General features: G+C 42.4%; 1 protein-coding gene across 1 annotated transcript in view; it reads right to left on the bottom strand.

Moving 5' to 3' along the window:
* The window catches only part of riok2 (RIO kinase 2 (yeast)), a 63,059-nt gene that overhangs the window by 25,375 nt on the left and 17,716 nt on the right, over positions 1-19,968 (bottom strand). Inside the window, exons 4-5 of the mRNA XM_041185250.1 lie at positions 19,006-19,181; positions 17,182-17,270 (exon numbers count right to left, since the gene is read on the bottom strand). Of these exons, the coding sequence (XP_041041184.1) occupies positions 17,182-17,270; positions 19,006-19,181 (265 nt within the window). The remainder of the gene's footprint in view (positions 1-17,181; positions 17,271-19,005; positions 19,182-19,968) is intronic.

Below are 19,968 nucleotides of genomic sequence, written 5' to 3'. Positions count from 1 at the left end.
AGATGGCTGCGCTTCTAGCTGCCTTCCAAGGTTTTAATGGATTCAGCTCAGGATGGTTTGTCGACAGTTGTTCAACAGAATCTCATTATGAATGCTTAGTTGACTTCCCAACCCACTAATGGAGTCAGCTCAGCAGGGAACATAAGACTCAGGAGGGAATAAACCATTTGACCCGTCGAGCCTGCTCCACCATTTGATAAGATCATGGCTAAACTGATTGTGGGCCCAACTCCACTTTCTTGTCTGTCTGTCAGGAAGATATAATACTTCTCATAATATTATGGGAATTTATTGTAAAATAGATTAATAATTGGATGTGCCTTTTTGTATGTGTGTGTGTGTGTGTATATGTGTGAGTGAGAGAGAGAGAGAGAGAGAGAGAGACCTAATTGAATTAGTCTGGGCGCTTTGATGTAAGAAGAAAAGTTAGGTTTGAAATGTTAATTAGGTAAATATGGAGAAGTTTAGAAACATAGATGTCAAAGGAACATTTGCATTTTTAAATAAGCCAGACTCAATTGTTTGTGAAAGAGGGAATGAAATGTGTCACCTAGCCAGGTGAAGTTTAGAAACGGTGTGTTTATTTTTCCCCAAAGATTACTGGTAAAATTTAATGCTATGAATGTTTTTTATTATCAGGAAGATAAACTCCAAAGACATAGTGAAACAATGGATATTTGCATTCAAAGGTGGTAAAGGAGCAAAGGCTGTGTGTAAGGGAAGGCATTTTAAGATCTTACAAGTGTGAAAAAGCTATTAGCATCTACGGCTCAAGCTGTTGTCTTCAAAGGACTGAAGTTAAGATAACTCACTTTGTTTGACTGTTTCAGGGTATCAAGTTTCATAGTAATTTGTACATCTATGTATGTATTTAAAATCATTTCTCTAATTAATAATTATTTACTCTAGCTTTGTAAAAACTTGACGGGTTGAATGGTTTACTCCTCCTGAGTCTTATGTTCCCTGCTGAGCTGACTCCATTAGTGCGTTGGGAAGTCAACTAAGCATTCATAATGAGATTACTACTGAATTTAAGACATGCATCTCAAAATTTATACAAATTGAAAATTAGTTGTTACAGTTGTTTCAAGATTCCCTCTGGGATTTGAACAACTCAGCATTTACCATCTGCTGTGTAATAATAAAACTTGGGGTCTCTTTGCGGGATATATTTGAAATTCCTTGATTTTTTGGAGTCGGTGAATCTTAAAGTTACGAGTACGAGAAGCACTTTGAATTCAGAAGTTGGTGTGAGGTTTTTTATTAAGTGGTGAGACTGCAATATAGCTTTGGCAGTTGCACAGACTTGTTTGGGAGTTGAAGTTATAACTTTGGCTAGTTTACAAAAGGTAACTAAAGCTAAGTTAATAGAATTGGCAGAGGAGTTACAATTGGGGTTACCTGCAGGGGTGAAGAAAACAGATATAATTGAAGGTATAGCACAGCATTTGAAATTGGAAGGAATACCCGAGAGACCAAGTTCTCCAAGGGGTCGTTCATTGGAATGGGCTCAAATTCAGTTGTAAATGAAAAAAATGGAACTAAAGGCAGCAGTAAAAGAAAAAGAAAGAGTATTTCAAAGGGAACAGGCAGAAAGGCATGTGAGAGAAAGAAACAAGAAAGGGAATTAGAAATGGTGAGGTTAGAAAAGGGAGAAAGAGGAAAAGAGAGTTCCAGCTAAAAAATGTAGGCAGTTAAAAAAGAGACGCCAGTAGGCAAGGAAGGACTTATTTCCAGATCAGAACCCAGTGGGGAGATGTTTAAATTTGTATAAGCTGTTCAATAGTTTGACGAAAGAGACGTTGAAGGATTCGTTATTTAATTTGAGAAGTTGGCTTAACAGATGAAATGGCCACAGGAAAACTGGACATTGTTGTTATAATCCAGGTTGGTATGTAGAGCACATGAGGTTTATGCTTCACTGTCAGAAGAGGCATCAATGAACTATGATAAAGCAAAATAGTGCGGATGTTGGAAATCTGAAACAAAAACAAAAATTGCTGGAAAAACTCAGCAGGTCTGACAGCATCTGTTTAAGGGGGGTGGGATAGGTGAAGCTAGATAGAAGGCCAGTGATAGGTGGAGGCAAAGGAGAGATTCTGTCTTTCCCTCCACAGATGCTGTCAGGCCTGCTGAGTTTTTCCAGCAATTTTTGTTTTTGTATCAGTGAACATGATGTGGTTAAAAAAGGCTATTTTGAGTGCGTATGAGTTGGTTCCTGAGGCATACAAACAGAAATTTAGGAATATGAGAAAACAGCCTGAGCAAACTTACATTGGGTTTGAGAGAGTAAAACTAAGTAATTTTGACTGGTGGATACAGGCATTAAAGATAGAGACAACATATGTAGCTCGAAGAGAAGTAATTATTTTGGAATATTTTAAAGATTTAATTTTTTCGGTAGTGAGAACTCATGTGGAGGAACAGCGAGTTGAATCTGTAAGGCAAGCAGCAGAGACAGTTGAAGATTATGAGTTAGTTCATAGAACCAAACTTTTTTCTTGTCATCCTTTAAATCGGAAAAGGATAGAAAGTGGGAAGGTGAAAGGAATGTAGGTAATCAGGGAAGAGGAGTAGGTGGAAATTTGCAGGAAGATTTTCCTCAGAATAAAAAGGAAGATGCCGAGGGCAGAAGTGACATTTGAAAATTGAGGTGTTTTCATTGTAATAAAGTTAGACACACAAAGTCAGTGCGCTGGAAATTGCAGGGAAAATCTGTTGGAATTGTAGGGGTGCAGAAAAGTACCGGAAGTAAGAGTACTGTGGGTTCTGAGGTTCAGGCACAGGAAAAAACAGTGGTTTGTGTACAGGTAAAACAAGAAGAATCAGTGATAGGTAAAGAAGTGGGAATGTGTTCACAATTTACCCAAGAGAATTCTAAGGAGCAAGTTGTAGAAACGTTTAATGATTTTATATGTGAAGAGAAAGTCTTTCCAAGCGTACAGGGCGGAGTAAAGATGTTAACATTTTAAGGGTCACAGGGGCTAGTCAATCCTTAATGTTGTGGGATAGTGATATTTGTTGTTCAGAGGAAGTATTGCAGGAACAGGAGATAATAAGTGGGGTTCATGCAGATGTTAAACCAATCAAAGAGTAAGTGGAAAACAGGTGAGGTGACTGTTGGAGTGGTGGAAAAATTGCCCATTGCAGGGGTTCCCTTTATTCTGGGTAATTATATAGCTGGATTACAAATGTGGGTGATGCCTATGGTAGTTGAGCAGCCTGTAGCGGCATCTCCAACAAAAGTGTTGCAGAGACAGCATCCTGGATTGTGTGATAACAAGATCACAGGCTTATAGGTTGAAACAAGAAAAACAAGAAGGACAGACAGTTCAAAGGCTGAAAGAGGGTGTTGAAATCCAATTAGCTAATAGTGTTTGATAACATTGTTCAGGAAGAAAGACTGGAAAACAAGTCAGCTGGAATGTTTAACTCAAGGAGGGTATTGGAGTTACAGAAAAAGGATTTGCAAATAAAACATTTATATCAAATAGCTTACTCAGAAACAGAGGCAAAATGTATTCCAGAATGTTACCTTAAGGGTAATATCTTAATAAGAAAATTGAGGCCTTATAATGTTGCAGCAAATGAAAGTTGGAGGGAGGTACACCAGGTTATCATCACAGGTGGGTATAGAAATGAGATTCTGAGGATAGTTCACGAAATTCCAATGGGGGCACATTTAGGAATTAGAAAGATGCAAACAAAAACACAAAAACATTTTTTTTAGCCTGGAATGCATAGGGATGTTGTCAAATTTTGTAGAACATGTCACATATGTCAGGTGATAGGGAAACCAAAGCAGTGATTAAGCCGGCATCTTTAATTCCAATTCCAGCATTTAAAGGACCTTTTACTAGGGTCATGATTGATTGTGTAGGACACCTCCCTTAGACAAAAAGTGGGAATCAGTATTTACTGATAATAGTGGATATGCCTACCAGATTTCCTGAAGCAATACCTTTGAGAAATATTACAACAAAGATGACTGTGGAAGAGTTAACTAAATTTGTTTGCAAGATATGGTTTACCTAAGGAAATACAATCAGATCAGGGTTCAAATTTCATGGCACAGCTGTTTAAGGATATAATGAACAGTTTGGGGATAAAACAGTTGAAGTCAACAGCTTACCATCCTGCGTCACAAGGGGCTTTGGAAAGATGGCATAAAACATAAAAATTCTGATGAGGCCGTACAGTCAGGATTATCCACAGGATTGTGATAGAGGAATTCCATTCTTGTTATTTGCTATTAAGGACGCTCCTAATGTGTCGACTGGTTTTAGTCCTTATGAACTAGTCTATGGACATGATAAGGGACCACTGCAATTGATTTGAGAAATTGGTGGGTCAAAACTGAGAAACTACTCTCCTGGATTATGTATAAAACTTCAGAGAGTGATTGGATAGAGCATGTGAGTTGGCTAGGAAAGATTTAAAAATATCACAGCAAGTGATGAAAGTGAAAGCAAACAGGAAAGCTACAGCTCAGAATTTTGTTGCTGGAGAGAGTGCTAACTCTGTTACCAGTACTGGATAATTCCTTAAAGGCAAGGTTTAGTGGACCTTACAGGATTGAAAAGTTAAGTAAATTATTTAATAAATACTCCAGATAGAAACAAGCAGAGGGTGTGTCATGTAACTATGCTTAAAAAGTACTTTGACAGTACTTTTGACAGGGAAGAGGAACAAAAAGAGGTATTTAGTGGTGGTAGATAACGAGAAAGAGTAGAAAGGCAAGATTCTGAAATTGATTTTCCCAAATTGGATAATGAGTGGGTACTTGAAAATTTAAACGTGACATTGAATTACCTTCCAGACAAGTATCCAAGTGATTTGGAAAAGCTATTGCAGTCACACAAAGTTATTTGTGGAAATAAGTTGGAGAGGATAGATTTAGCTATACATGATGTGTCTATAGAAGTTGCATTTTGGGTAAGGCAACATCCTTATAGATTAAAGCAAAAAACTGCGGATGCTGGGAATCCAAAACAAAAACAAAAATAAAAATACCTGGAACAACTCAGCAGGTCTGACAGCATCTGCTGAAAGGAACACAGTTAACGTTTCGAGTCCATATGACTCTTCAACAGAACTAAGGGAAAATAGAAGAGAGGTGAAATATAAGCTGGTTTAAGGGGGGGTGGGACAAGTAGAGCTGGATAGAGGGCCAGTGATAGGTGGAGATAGCCAAAAGATGTCATAGACAAAAGGACAAAGAGGCGTTGACGGTGGTGATAGAACCTTGCTCGTCCTTTCTACCCTTAATGTCACCTATTAGCAAATTCCTTAGATAATATCACCACCGTCAACACCTCTTTATCCTTTTGTCTATGACATATTTTGGCTATCTATCCAGTTCTGCTTGTCCCACCCCCCCCGCCTTAAACCAGCTTATATTTCACCTCTCTTCTATTTTTCCTTAGTTCTGTTTAAGAGTCATACAGACTCAAGACGTTAACTGTGTTCCTCTCCGCAGATGCTGTCAGACCTGCTGAATTTTTCCAGGTATTTTTATTTTTGTCCTTATAGATTAAATCCAGCAAAGTTACAAGGTACAGAAAGAAATTGACTTCATGCTTCAGAATGATATCATTGAGTCTAGTTACAGTAACTGGAGTTCGCCTATTGTACCAGTACTGAAACCAGATGAAACACAAAGGCCGTGTGTGGAATATCGAAAGGTGAATGAGGTGACAAAAGCGGATTCATATCCTATACCACGGTTGGAGCATAGTATTGAGAAAGTGGGACAATCAAAATTTATCACAAAGATTGACTTGCTAAAAGGATATTGGCAAATACTGCTATCGGAAAGGGCAAAGGAGATATTGGCTTTTGTGATGCCAAACGGACTATATCAGTTTAAAGTCATGCCATTTAGTATGAAGAATGCACCTGCGGCATTTCAAAAAACTGACGAACAAAGTAATTGCAGGTCTGAGCAATTGTGCTGTTTATATTGATGACTTAATAGTTTTCAGTCCTATGTGGGAGAAGCATTTACAGAATCTGGAAGAATTACTTGCTCGATTACAAGAAGCTAATTTGGTGATAAAACTTGGCTAAAAGTGGTTTTGCAAAAACGCAAGTTACATATCTAGGCCATACCACTGGACATGGTAAGGCGGCTCTGAGAGATGTGAAAGTCAAGGCTATTGTGGATTGCCCCGTGCCTACAACAAACAGAGATTTCTGGGCATGAGTGGGTTTTATTGGAAATTTGTACCAAATTTTAGCAATGTGGGTGCTCCACTGACTGAACGATTAAAAAAGTTTCAATGGACACTAGGGTGTCAGAAGGCATTTAACAACTTGAAAACTGTATTAACTATGACACCAGTTTTGACAATACCCAATTACGCCAAGCAAGTTAAGTTGGCCGTTGACGCAATTGGTGTGGGCATTGGGGCCATACTGTTACAAGGTGAGACTGGAATTGAAAAACCAATAAGACTATTTTTCACGGAAGTGAACAACAGAGAAGATATTCAATGGCTGAAAAGGGACTTTGGTTTTGGCGTTAGCATTACAGCATTTTGAAATTTATGTGGCAAATAATTCGTCAGAAACAATTGTTTATACAGACCACAATCCTTTAAAGTTTCTGGTCAAATTTTGAGACAGAAGTGCAAGGCTATTCAGATGGAGTTTATTACTGTAACCATTTAATCTACAGATTATACATGTCGCTGAACGAGAAAATCTGGTTGCAGATGCCTTATCAAGAGTTTGAAGCTTAAAGGAAAATTGGACATTTAAAAAGCCTTGGCTCTGAACTGGACTTATTTTTGTTGATGTGAAGGATTTGTATGTATAGTATGTTAATGCATGCATCTGGTAATGTAACAGTGAAAGTATATCGATAAGTATAGGAGAGAGTATAAGATGGGTTAATAAAAATGAAGTGTCTTTTTAAATTATGATGGTTGATTTTTCAATACGGAAGGGGATGTCAGGAAGATATAATAATTCTCATACTATTATTGGAATTTATTGTAAAATCGAGTAATAATGGGATGTGTATATGTGTGTGTGTGAGTTAATTGAATTTGTCTGGGTGCTTTGATGTAAGAAGAAAAGTTAAGCTTGAAATGTTAATTAGGTAAACATGGAAAAGTTTAGAAACACAGATGTCAAGGGAACATTTGCACTTTTAAATAAACCAGACCAGATTGTTTTCAAAAGAGGGAGTGAAATGTGTCACCAAGCCAGGTGAAGTTTAGAACAATGTGTTTATTTTTGCCAAAGATTACTGGTAAAATTTAGTGCTGAATGGTTTTTATTATCAGGAAGATAAAGTCCAAAGACATTGTGAAACAATGGATATTTGCAATCAAAGGGGTAAATATGTATAAAAGAACAAAAGCTGTGTGTAAGGGAAGGCATTTAAGATCTTACAAGTGTGAAAAATCCATCAGCATCTATGCCTTAAGCTGCTGTCTTCAAAGGGCTGAAGAGAACTCACTTTGAATTCGGCTTGTTCAGGGTATCATGTTTCTTTGCCTGGTTCTTTTGAAATCTATGGGTGGAATTTTCCTAGATTTGCACCAAGTGCGGTAGCGGGCAGGTAAAATGATGTGCTACCCACTAGCCACGATGGTGGGCTTTCAAGTTGTATTGTCCCAATGGGGATAAGGGGATCCTTCTCAGGATGGCGGCCGGGGACTAGTGGAGTTCCACAGGGGTCAGTGTTGGGACAACTTTTCACTTTATACATTAATGATTTAGATGAAGGAACTGAGGGCATCCTGGCTAAATTTGCAGATGATACAAAGATAGGTGGAGGGACAGGTAGTATTGAGGAGGGGAGGCTGCAGAAGTATTTGGACAGGTTGGGAGAATGGGCAGAGAAGTGGCAGATGGAATACAATGTGGGGAAGTGTGAGGTCATGCACTTTGGTAGGAAGAATAGAGGCATAGACTATTTTCTAAATGGGGAGAGAATTCAGAAATCCGGAATGCAATGGGACTTGGGAGTCCTAGTCCAGGATTCTCTTAAGGTTAACTTGCAGGTTGAGTCGGTAGTTAGGAAGGCAAATGCAATGTTGGCATTTATTTCGAGAGGACTGGAATATAAAAGCAGGGATGTGCTGCTGAGGCTTTATAAGGCTCTGGTCAGACCACATTTAGAATATTGTGAGCAATTTTGGGCCCTGTATCTCAGGAAGGATGTTCTGGCCCTGGAGAGGGTCCAGAGGAGGTTCATGAGAACGATCCCAGGAATTAAAGGCTTAAAATATGAGGAACTTTGAGGACTCTGGGTCTATACTCGATGGAGTTTAGAAGGATGAGGGGGGATCTGATTGAAACTTACAGAATACTGAAAGGTCTGGATAGAGTGGACGTGGGGAAGATGTTTCCATTAGTAGGAGAGACTAGGATCCAAGGTCACAGCCTCAGAGTAAAGGGAAGACCTTTTAGAACAGAGATGAGGAGAAACTTCTTTAGCTAGGGAGTGGTGAATCTATAAAATTTGTTGCCACAGGAGGCTGTAGAGACCCGGTCATTGAGTGTATTTAAGACCGAGATAGATAGGTTCTTGATTGGTAAGGGGATCAAAGGTTATGGGGAGAAGGTAGGAGAATGGGGTTGAGAAACTTATCAGCCATGATTGAATGGCGGAGCTGACCCGATGGGCCGAATGGCCTAATTTCTGCTCCTATGTCTTATGGTCAAACCCGCCTCATTATTTATGCATTTCTGGGAAACAGTGTTTCCATGGCGAACTCTCATTTGTCCTTCCACCATCATCCCACCGTTGCATCATGCCAGCATTCATGTTTAAAAGGCAGCCACCAGCACACCGCTCATCACTGCCAGCTCACCACTGCTGCCGGGAGACATGGCCAGCAAAGGAAAAAAGACCGCAGCCCCCTGGTTTAATGATGGGTCCCTCAAGCGACTGCTGGATGCTGTGGAGGCCTGCCGGGATGTCCTGTACCCCTGCTCTGGCTGCATGATGGGTGGCAATGTGACCAATTCAGCTTGGGAGGCAGTGGCAATGGTGGTCAGCACCAATGCCCTTCTGAAGAGGGCAGCCACCCAGTGCTGCAAGAGGATGAATGACCTCCTCCTTTCCACCAGGGTAAGCCACTCTTTTCATCACTCTCAATTCATATATTCACAAACCCAGCACACATCCACAGGACCCTCACTCACTGCCAGTTCCAGGGACCACCATTCACTCTCTCACACACCTTCATTGTCTTCAACCTGTCCATGGGACCACTCACCACCCTGCACAGGCCAGGCACATCTACCATCTGGCCCAGCAGGCGTCCTGCTTATACTTTTTCCATCTCTATCCATGAAGGACAAGCTGGCACACAAGAGGTCGCAAACCTCTCTTGGAATGCCCAAAATCAAGGTTCTCATGGACTTTGAAAACAGAGTCATCCAGCTGGCTGTCACCATCTGGACCGGTCCAGTGCTGACGGTGATGTCAGTGCTGCTCTACAAAGTGAGGATCCAGCAGTGCAATATCCATCAGAGAGCCATGCTGTGAGTGATGTGTCCTGTTTCACAGACCACTGCCATGCACTAATTATCTCTCCTTGCTTTCACAGGCACATCTGCCGAACAGCTGACAGAGTCCATGATCCAGGGCCTCCAATCAAGCCCCGAAGAAAACTACGAAGGGGAATCTGCAGGCACCCTCCTCGAAGTTGCGACACAGCACTCACCCCTTCACTTGTTCAGAGACACACCTCAGTGGGACCTAGCTCTAGAGTAGGCACAGGATCACATACTGGTGAGCACAGTGCACAGTCTGATCCACAGCAGGCAGTGGCAGAGTCTTCCCAGGTCCCCGGCATTCGGAAGGCTCCTGGAGGCCAGGAACCTGTTGAGCTAGAGTCAGATGATGAGCGTCTGGACTCGATCGTGTCACAGTTGCTGGAGCTGCAAAGGCAAGCTAGGGAACATCAGGAAGGGATGTCCGCTGCACTCTTCAGATTGCAAGGCATGATGGAGAGCCCATCCATCTTCAGATTGAGGTGATAGTGCCGGCATTGCAATGCACTAAAGTCAACACTGGCAGGATGGCGGCCCCCATGGAGACCTTGGTCCAGGACATTGCTCCTGTACTGCTGCGTGGGCTTAGCTCCATCGCTGATGCCATAGTTGGCCTCTAACAGTGTGTGCACAAGAATGCCGGGCAGCTCGATCTCACTCCAGCTACCCCTTCGCTTCATGGAGTCAGCCAGTGGCCCTCAGGTGCCCATGGGGGAGATCAGCATGTGCACACGCCAGGGTCATCCACCCAGGCGACTCCGGGAGTGTCTGGCCTATCCGAATCTCTTCTTCCTGTGACCTCTGCAGCTCCAACCTCACAGGCTGAGGAGGGTGCCACTGCCACACATCAGGACCCCGAAAGCAGGCCTGGGCCCTTCATCTCTCGGCCCTCCAGAGGGCGCCCGCTAAAGTAATCACAGCCAGGGCGTCGTAGTCAGCAGGCTGCCTCCACCTTCCTGTGGATGCCCGGGGAGCACCAAGACGTAGCGACAGGGTTAGGACAGTTAAGGAAAAGTAGCTGCACAGCGTGGGCACGGGTGTTGGTCACTTGTACATACTGTTCACTATTGTCAATAAACTCCTAAGAATGTCCCTCTGCCTGTGGCTCCTTGTTCTGATGAGCAATGTTCTTGTCACTCAGATGTGAAACCTTTCTGCACTAGATAAAAGGCAGGTGTCTCAGTCCAGGGCCTCTTCCCTGTGCTTTGTGCAGCCTCCAAACCACAATGATTGTCCAGCCTCACACTCCCTGGAAATATTACTGATGTCTGCTCCTCAGCGGTGCTGGTCATTGTTGCTAGAATATAGTGGGCAGGTGCCACACAGTTCTTGCATTCGCTCTGTGTGCTTGCAGGGCATTTAAGTTGAGGCTGGCCCCCATCGCACCAGCATCTGTGACTACTGATGCTGTGCATCAGTTCCTGAAGGGCTCAGGTGGTGAAGGCGGACACAGCATTGGATGCATCTAAAGTTTCATGGCTGTGTCTCTGAGATGGCCCTGATCATGTAGCACAAGTGAGCTGCCCTCAGTCAGACAGGAGTTAGACACTCACAGAGGCTATGTGAAGATTCATGGAGTGTCCTTACTACACGGTGTCATCATCTCCCTGCAATCGAGCAACTATTAGGACCTCCACTCCATGACAGAAGTATTCTTACAGAGGCTTTTGGTGCTGCCATAAGCCAGACTGGAGTTGAACTTTCACAACTGCAATGTTAGGATCTATGGGGGCCACCTCACTGCATGTTGTCATAGTCCTCCACAAATCTGGCAGCAATGAGGGCTGCCCGAGCACACCTGCCTCGCCTAGCCAGTGCGAGAGCCTCATCCCCGTTGTCATCACCATTGAGGACTTCCTCACCCTCATCCCCACTGCTGTTCTCCTCATCCAAGGAGACCTCCAGCTCCTCGTCAGCCAGCTTGTCTCCCCGTTGGAGCACCAGGATGTAAAAGGCGCAATGATACTCTCTGCGGACAGTCCCTTTGAAATAAAGGCCAACATTCCATTTGCCTTCCCCATTATCTGCTGAACTTGTAAGCTAGCTTTTTGTGATTCATGCATGAGGACCCCCAAATCCCTCTGTGCTGCAGCTTTCTACAGTCTTTCTCCATTTAAATAATATTCAGCTCTTCTATTCTTCCTGCCAAAGTGCATCATCTCACATTTTCCAACATTATATTCCATCTGCCAAGTTTTTGCCCACCCACTTAACGTGGCTACATCCCTCTGTAGACTCCTTGTGTCATCCTCACTGCTTGGCTTCCCACCTATTTTTGAGTCACCCGCAAACTTGGCAAGAGTACATTCACCTCCCTCATTTATATTATCATTGATATATATTGTGAATAATTGTGGCCCCATCACTGATCCCTGTGGCATTCCACTGGTTACAGGTTGCCATCCCAAAAACGCCCCCCTTACTTCAACTCGGTCTTTTATTAGTTAGCTAACCCTCTATCCATAAGAACATAACACAAGAACTAGGAGCAGGAGTAGGCAATTCAGCCCCTCGAGCCGTTCATTACGACCATGGCTGATCTCATTTCGGCCTCAACTCCATTTTCCCGTCCTCTCCCCATAACCTTTCAACCCATTACTAATTAAAAATCTGACTATCTCCTCCATAAATTTATTCAGCGTCCCGGCATCCACTGCACTCTTTGAGGTAGTGAATTCCACAGATTCACGACCCTTTGAGAAAAGTAATTCCTCATCTCTGATTTAAATCTACCACCCCTTAGCCTAAAACTATGGCCTCTTGTTCTAGAATGCCCCAGAAGGGGAAACATCTGCTCCACATCTACTTTGTCTATCCCCTTTAGCAACTTGTATACCTCAATTAGATCTCCTCTCATCCTTCTAAACTTCAGCGAGTTTAGGCCTAAACTGCTCAATATCTCCTCATAAGACAAGCCGCGCATCTCTGGAATCAATCTAGTGAACCTCCTCTGAACCGCTTCCAATGCAACTACATCCTTCCTCAAGTAAGGGGACCAAAACTGTGCACAGTACGCCAGGTGTGGTCTCACCAATGCCTTGTACAGTTGCAACAATACTTCCCTATTTTTATACTCTATTCCTTTAGCAATAGATGCCAAAATTCCATTTGCCTTCCTTTTTACCTGCTGTACCTGCATACTAGCTTTCAGCGATTCATGCACGAGGACACCCAGATCTCTCTGCACTGAAGCATTCTGAAGTTTCTCTCTATTTAAATAATAAGTCGCCTTTTTATTCCATGCTAATATATTACCCCCAACACCATGGGCTCTTATCATATTAAGTAGCCTTATGTGTGGTACCTTATCAAAAGCCTTTTGGAAATCCAAATATATTACATCTACTGGTTCCTTTTTATCTATTCTGTCTGTTACCTCCTCAAAAGAATTCTAATAAATTTGTCAGGCATGATTTCCACTGTCTTGTGTTCTTAGATGGTAGAAGTCACAGGTTTGGTAGGTGCTGCCTTAGCAAGCTTGATAAACTGCTGCAGTGCATCATGCAGAAGGTAGACACTGCTGACACAATGTTCTGTTGGCAGAGGGGGGGGAATGTTTAGGTTGGCGGATGAGTTGCCAATTAAGCTGACTGCTTTGTCCTGGATGGTTTTGAGCTTCCCGAGTGGTGTTGGAACTACGCTCATTTAGGCAGGTGGAGGGTATTTCATCACACTCCTGACATGCCTTGTGGGTGCTGGAATTCCCAGCCTCTGACCTGCTTTCATAGCCATAATATTTATATGGCTGGTCCAGTTAAGTTTCTGGTCATTTGTGACCCCCAGAACTTTGATGGTGGGGGAATCCAGCAATTGTAATGCCATTAAACATCAATGGGAAATAGTTAGATTCTCTCTTAATTGAGATGGTCATTGCCTGGCACTTGTGTGGCACAAATGTCATCTGATATTTATCAGCGCAAGCCTGAACGTTGTCCAGTTCTTGCAGCATGTGGGAATGGACTTCTTCAGAATCTGAAAAGTTGTGAATGGTACTGAACACTTTGCAATCATCAGCAAACATCCCCCCTCCTGACCTTATCATGGAGGAACAGTCACTGATAAGGCAGCTGAAGGCGGTTGGGCCTAGGACACTGCCCTGAGGAACTCCTGCAGCGATGCCATGCACTGAGATGATTGAACTCCAACAACCACAATCATCTTAATTTGTGCCAGGTATGATTGCAACCAATGGAGAGTTGACCCTTCCGATCCCCATTGACTTATTTTGCTAGGGCTCCTCGATGCCACACTCAATCAAATGCTGCCTAGATGTCAAGAGCAGTCAATCTCACCTCACTTCAGGAACTCAACTCTTTCCTGTGATGAGCTCTGGAGGCAAGTGGCTTTGGCAAAACATAAACTAAGCATCTGAGAGCAGGTTATTGCAGAGTAAGTGCCACTTAACAGCGTTGATAATGATATCTTCTATCACTTTGTTGATAACTGAGAATAGACTGGGCTGCTAACTGATCAGATTGGATTTGTCCTGCTCTTGTGGACTAGGCATACCCGAGCAAATTTCCATTGTCGGGTACATGCCTAGTTATAGCTGTACTGGAACGGCCCGACTAAGGCCAGGCCTAGTTCTGGAGCACAGATTTTTGTACTAAAGCCGAGATGTTGGCAAGGCCCATAGCCTTTGCTTTATCCAGTGCATTATGCCATTTCTTGATATCACGTGAAATGAATCAAATTGGATGAAGGCTCAGGAGGCCAAGATGGATCATTTGTTCTGACGGAAGATGATTGCGAATATTTGAGCCTTGTCTTCTTGCACTGGGCAGTGTTCCCTCCAAAGTGTATGCCTGTGAGGCCACACAAAGTTCCAAGTGATGTGCACTTAATTATTACAGCCACTCACATCCTGATGTTTAAATTAGGTTCACTGTCACTCTAGCCCACAAAAGAACTGGTAGACTCCCTCATGACAGGAAATTAATGGAAGAGAGCTATGCCTCACATGATTAGTTAGGTGGAATGAACGGCCAAAACTCTCATGTGTCAGTTCCTGAAGCATAAATCTATCACTTTCCTGCAGACCGCTTGTCACCTCTCCCGCCCCTCACTTCCCTCCCCGACATTGTGACTTGCCATCTCCCTCCCCATGCCACTTCCTTCCCTGACCCTTCCACTCACAACCCCTCTTGCTCGCTTCCTCCTTTTCACCAACCCTCTCCCGAGCCTTTGCCCACAGCAAGCTGGCGAACTTGAGGTGGGAAGCGGTGAGCAGGAGGCAAGTTGAATGAGTTAGTAAGTTATTAGGAGTTGTTAGAGTTAGTAAGAGGATTTTTGGGCCAGTTAATACCACTGATCTACTCATTCTGCCACTCTTTCTCCCAAGTCCTATGTTGCTGGTTTTTGCAGATTTATTAAAGAAAGATTGATCCCAAAGACATTTGACATATTAAAATACAAGGTTAATTCTAGGGAGTTGGTGAAAAGTTTTAGATTCCTAGCCCAGGTCACTAATAATAATAATAATAATACAAAAAAGGTTCTTGTGAGCTTATTTCATGGGACATTTTAAACCGTGTATACTTCCAAATATGCTCTCTCCCCAATTCACTTTTCTCTGCAAGGTGACAGACATTAAAAATGGTATATACTTCAAAATTCAGTACTTCCCCAAAAACTACTTCAACAGTCATTCTCCCTCCTGGGATGCCATTCTCTCTTCACCAAAGTTCCCTTCCTCAGTTCGCGTTCCATTTCAAGTGATCATTTCTCCCTTCAATATTCACTTTATTCACTGGGACAGTCTCCCTGACCTTCACCCTCCAGTTTACAACAGCCATTCTCTCTTCAAATTCACAGTGAGGTTATACCTCTGCCTTATGATTGTTGATGTGAAGAAATTACTGAGCTATTTTCCTCAATATTCATGCCAACTTTAAGTAAAGAAAACACTTAAGCCAAAAAAATTATAAGTTGCGTTTTTCACATTTTTCATCAATTCAAAAGGCAACTCCTTAGTTCTATTTTGAGCTTGTCAAATTGAAACAAAATATCCTTGCCTTGAGCTATCAATTCAACTTTTCCTATTTCAAATGACTAAAATACTACAATACTAAAAACTAACAAACCTCTCTCATGTATGGGACTGTACTGATTATGGTACTGAAATTAAAACCTAGAAGCTGGGAGTTCAAATGCCACCATGGTAAATTTAAAGTCTAATTCAGTAAATTGGGTTACTTGTGGACTAGTATGTTACCATGTCAATGGCTGGAGGTGGTATTCTTTCTTATTCTTCCATATTTATGGTAACTTTTAAAAAAATATTATATGTAGGGCAGAATTTTCCCCTTGGCGATTTAGGGGCGGGGCCCGCTCGCTGACGGGAAAATGACGTGGGATGACGTCGGGAGGAACCCCCAATGCCATCCCGGTCCATTTAAATGTTGAGGAAGGCGGACGGACAGCGAAATCAGCTGTCTGCCCGCTGACCTTTCAATGGCCAATTAAGGCCATTGACAGGATCATTAAGATAATTAAAGACACTGCCCATCCAACCTTAAGGCTGGCAGGCAGGCCAGGAGCCCCAGCGGGCTTCTGATGATAGATGAAAACTCATCCACTGACGGAATGAGGTTTCATGTCCGTTTTTAAGAACTTAATAAAGTTTATGTCCTTTTTATTAACATTTTCCATCTTGTGTGACATTGTCACATGAGGGGGACATGTTAATTTTTACATTTTTAATGTTTTTGACACTGTTAATAATCTCCCTGAGACAGCACTAGCCTCAGGGAGATGTGCGCTCTTTTGCGTGCATGCGCGAAAGAACGCACGTTGACAGATGGGGAATCCCTCCACCCCCCAGCACAGGAAGTGCATAGCACTTCCTGTTGGGCAGGCTGCTGGGCGGGCCTTAATTGGCCTGCCCACTCAAAATGGCGGTGGGCCCTGTTTCGGCGACAAAGTTCGGCTGCTTGCCTGCTGTCAAACCGGTGGGGCCTGCCCACCCATCAAGGTAAAAATTCTTTAGTTTTTCTCCCCATTTCTACTGGTGGCGCATGTAACTTAATATCGATGCACATAAAATTCAATCGGCACATGGACAGGAAGAACTAGAGAGACGTCGATGCTGAACTCCCCATTTTAGAGGATGGGGATGTTTGTGGAGTCACCTCCTCTGGTTAACTGTCCACTACCATTCACAACTGGATGTGTGCAGAGTTTCGATCTGATCAGTTGGTTGTGAGATCACTTAGCTCTGTCTCACTTGCTGCTTATGCTGTTTGGCATGCAAGTAGCCCTGTGTTGTAGCTTCACCAGGTTGGCATAGCATGCTACTTCTGCTCTTTAGTGTGCTCTTGTGGCTGGAGCTTCAACAGGTTGACACCTCATTTTAGGGATGCCTGGTGCTTCTCCTGGCATGTTCTCCTGCACTCCTCATTGAACCAGGGTTGATGGTAGAGTGAGGAATGTGCCAGGTGAGGAGCTTACAGGTTATTGAATACAATTCTGCTGCTGTTAATGGCCCACAACACTGCATGAATGCTCAGCTTTGAGCTGCTAGATCAGTGCTGAACTTAGCTCATTTCGTAACAGAGGCCACTATTCCCCAGCTCTGCTTCGAGTGCCTCTCTCTGGCATTAAAATATCTTGAAGAAACTGTTTTACAAAATAATGACATTGCTCTGAAAGAATGCTGATACTTACATGGGGTAGCCATTTATGAGCTCCATGACGACTGCATGTCTGTTGAAGTCAACTGGTTTGGGAACAGGGAATCCTCGGTCATATAATGCCTTAGCACAAATAAAACAATATAACTGATCATGTGCAATTCAATCAATATTACTGCCGCATGTCAGGATATTCAATCTGCTTAAGACCATTAAAACAGTCACAAGTATGAGGAAGGCACATTTAAATTATACATTTTATTTAATCACACAACACTACTACTTTTGATAGTCCATGACGGAGGTTCAAAAATTCTTGTGCCGACATCCAGTGGTTTTGCAATGGAACTGCATGCTGATTCTCAATGCAATATCATTTACTGATATGGTCTTTTAAGTGATAGGCCTTTACAATGTCCAAAACCCCATCACAAGGTCACCTACAAACGTAACTGCAACTACAGGTTCATGTGGAGAGTGTTACATATTTTCCCCCATTTAGCAGTTTCTGTTTTGAAGTGGAATATTACAGCAAAATTTCATACTTAAATGAATGGATTAGTGGATCTTACGCAAGGGGAACCTAGACCAAGTGTTCTCCTTAATAAGGGGTAGTCTTAGCTAATGAGGAATAATTAGACAAAGCACACAATCTCACTTTAAAGCTATGTATCCAGTCCTTTATATATTTTGATGATAAATTCCTATCTCCAAATTTGTAATGGTGCCTGCCTTTACAAACTGATCATGTTGTAATGATATCCTTTTGCCAGCATTGGTACGAGAGAAGGAGGTAATTTTTTAATTCATTTATGTGGTGTGGGCATTGCTGGCTAGGCCAGCATTTATTGCTCATCCCTAGTTGCTCGTGAAAGATGATAAAGCTGCCTTCTTGAACCACTGCAGTCCATGTGGTGTAGGTATACCCACAGTTAAGGAGGGTGTTCCAGGATTTTGATCCAGCGACAGTGGGGAACAACAATATTATTTCCAAATTGGGATGGTAAGTGACTTGGAGGGGAACTTCCAGGTGGTGGTGTTCCCATCTATCTGCTGCTCCAGTCTTTTTAGATAGTTGTGGTGCTGTCTAAGGAGCCTTGGAGAATTCTTGCAGTGCATCTTGTAGACTGTACCCACTGCTGCTACTGTTTGTCAGTGGTGGGGGAAGTGAATATTTGTGGATGTGGTGCCAATCAAATGGGCTGTTTTGCCCTGGATGGTGTCAAGCTTCTTTAGTGTTGTGGGAGCTGCACTCTTCCAGACAAGTGAGGAGTATTCCATCACATTCCTGACTTGTGCCTTGCTGATGGTGGACAGGCTTTGGGGAGTCGGGGCGGGGGGGATTACTTGTCGCAGGATTCATAGCCTCTGACCTGCTCTTGCAGCAACAGTATTTATATGGCTAGTCCAATTATTATGTGATAAGACTATATTGGTAGTTTCCATTGTAAATGTGGACTAAAGAATTTATAATAGAAAAAAAGATCACCCAAGGCAGATCATGAAATGAAGAATAGTCTGTCTCTTACTTATTTCAGCTACCATTGTTTCTCTTTCTTTCATGCTCGCTTTCTTTTCCCTCCTCTTAACTCATTTCTTTTCAAGTGGAAGATGGCGGATGTGGCAGGGAAAGAACCTTTGCCAAAATTACTAGCAACATGATAGAGTACCATTATGTTTGGCATGCAATTGTAATGAAAGCAATGGCCCCACAGAATTACACAATTTTACTACTTATGCCAGGTGAACAACATCTTGCTTCCTTTCCATAGTTACCGACCACATTAAAAATTCCTAATACAGTCACAGGATAAATCTTGAAAAATAAATCAGATAAACTTCAAAAAGGATCAAATACCTTCATGTACGCATATTCTTTCATTGCTGCAAGGCGGGAGAGATAAAGCCATGACATTTTTTGTCTGTGTTTGTGGTAATCACGTTTGTTCTTCAAATTCCGAAATGATGTGCGACCCAATCTATGCAGTTTTAAAGCAAACTGTTGCTCTTCTTCATTTGCAACTATGTAAATATCTGCAATAGATTAATGGAAACTGAGAAGATCACAATGTCTAGGACCTCAATGGTAAGTGTACAGTGGCTGGACAACAAATGGACTAGCTGTCCTCTCTAATAAATACCTACATTATGAATTGAAGAGTTCTTAAGCTGCAAATGGTAATAGAAAACACAAGTAGTCTGGAACAGTACCATCATATCCTTTTCCCATCTCTCGTACCACAAAATTTATAAAGCTAAGGGTGTATTAAAATCATTTACTACGGTATACATTTACTAGTAATATAAACCAAAATGTTACATGATATTAGATGACTTTACACTAAAGCTCATCTTCCCCAAATTGTTTCAATTTAAGGATATAATCAGTGAATACTAAAAACAAGTAGCAGAGTGCAAGACACTGAAATATTTGGATGGTGAACAATTACAAATACTATCTGAGCTTTGTGAGGCAAATTATACCTCTAGACATATTCCCAGTGACCTTTTATAACAGGCTCATAATTAACTTTCCTATTATGCTGTATTACTAACAGAACCTGAGAGGTTCACTGAAATGTCCAGAGCAGGTAGCACGAGATTATGCCTTGATCTGTTTACAGATGCAAATGAGTATCCTCCAGCCCTATGACTCTATAAATATAGTCACATTCAACATTTTATTTTAATAAAAGCTGCTTCAGTTTGCAATATGCTTAGTACAATCAACACATCTCCTGTGCACTTTTTTTTTTAATTGTCCCCTGCCCCCCCCACCATTCCACCCAACCTAGTTGCCCTGAGAAGATGTTGGTGGGCC

This window comes from Carcharodon carcharias, chromosome 4 (genome assembly GCF_017639515.1).
Source record: "Carcharodon carcharias isolate sCarCar2 chromosome 4, sCarCar2.pri, whole genome shotgun sequence".
Classification (NCBI taxonomy): Eukaryota; Metazoa; Chordata; class Chondrichthyes; order Lamniformes; family Lamnidae; genus Carcharodon; species Carcharodon carcharias.
Note: the sequence above shows the minus strand (reverse complement) of the source record. Positions and strands in the feature narration are given on the sequence as shown.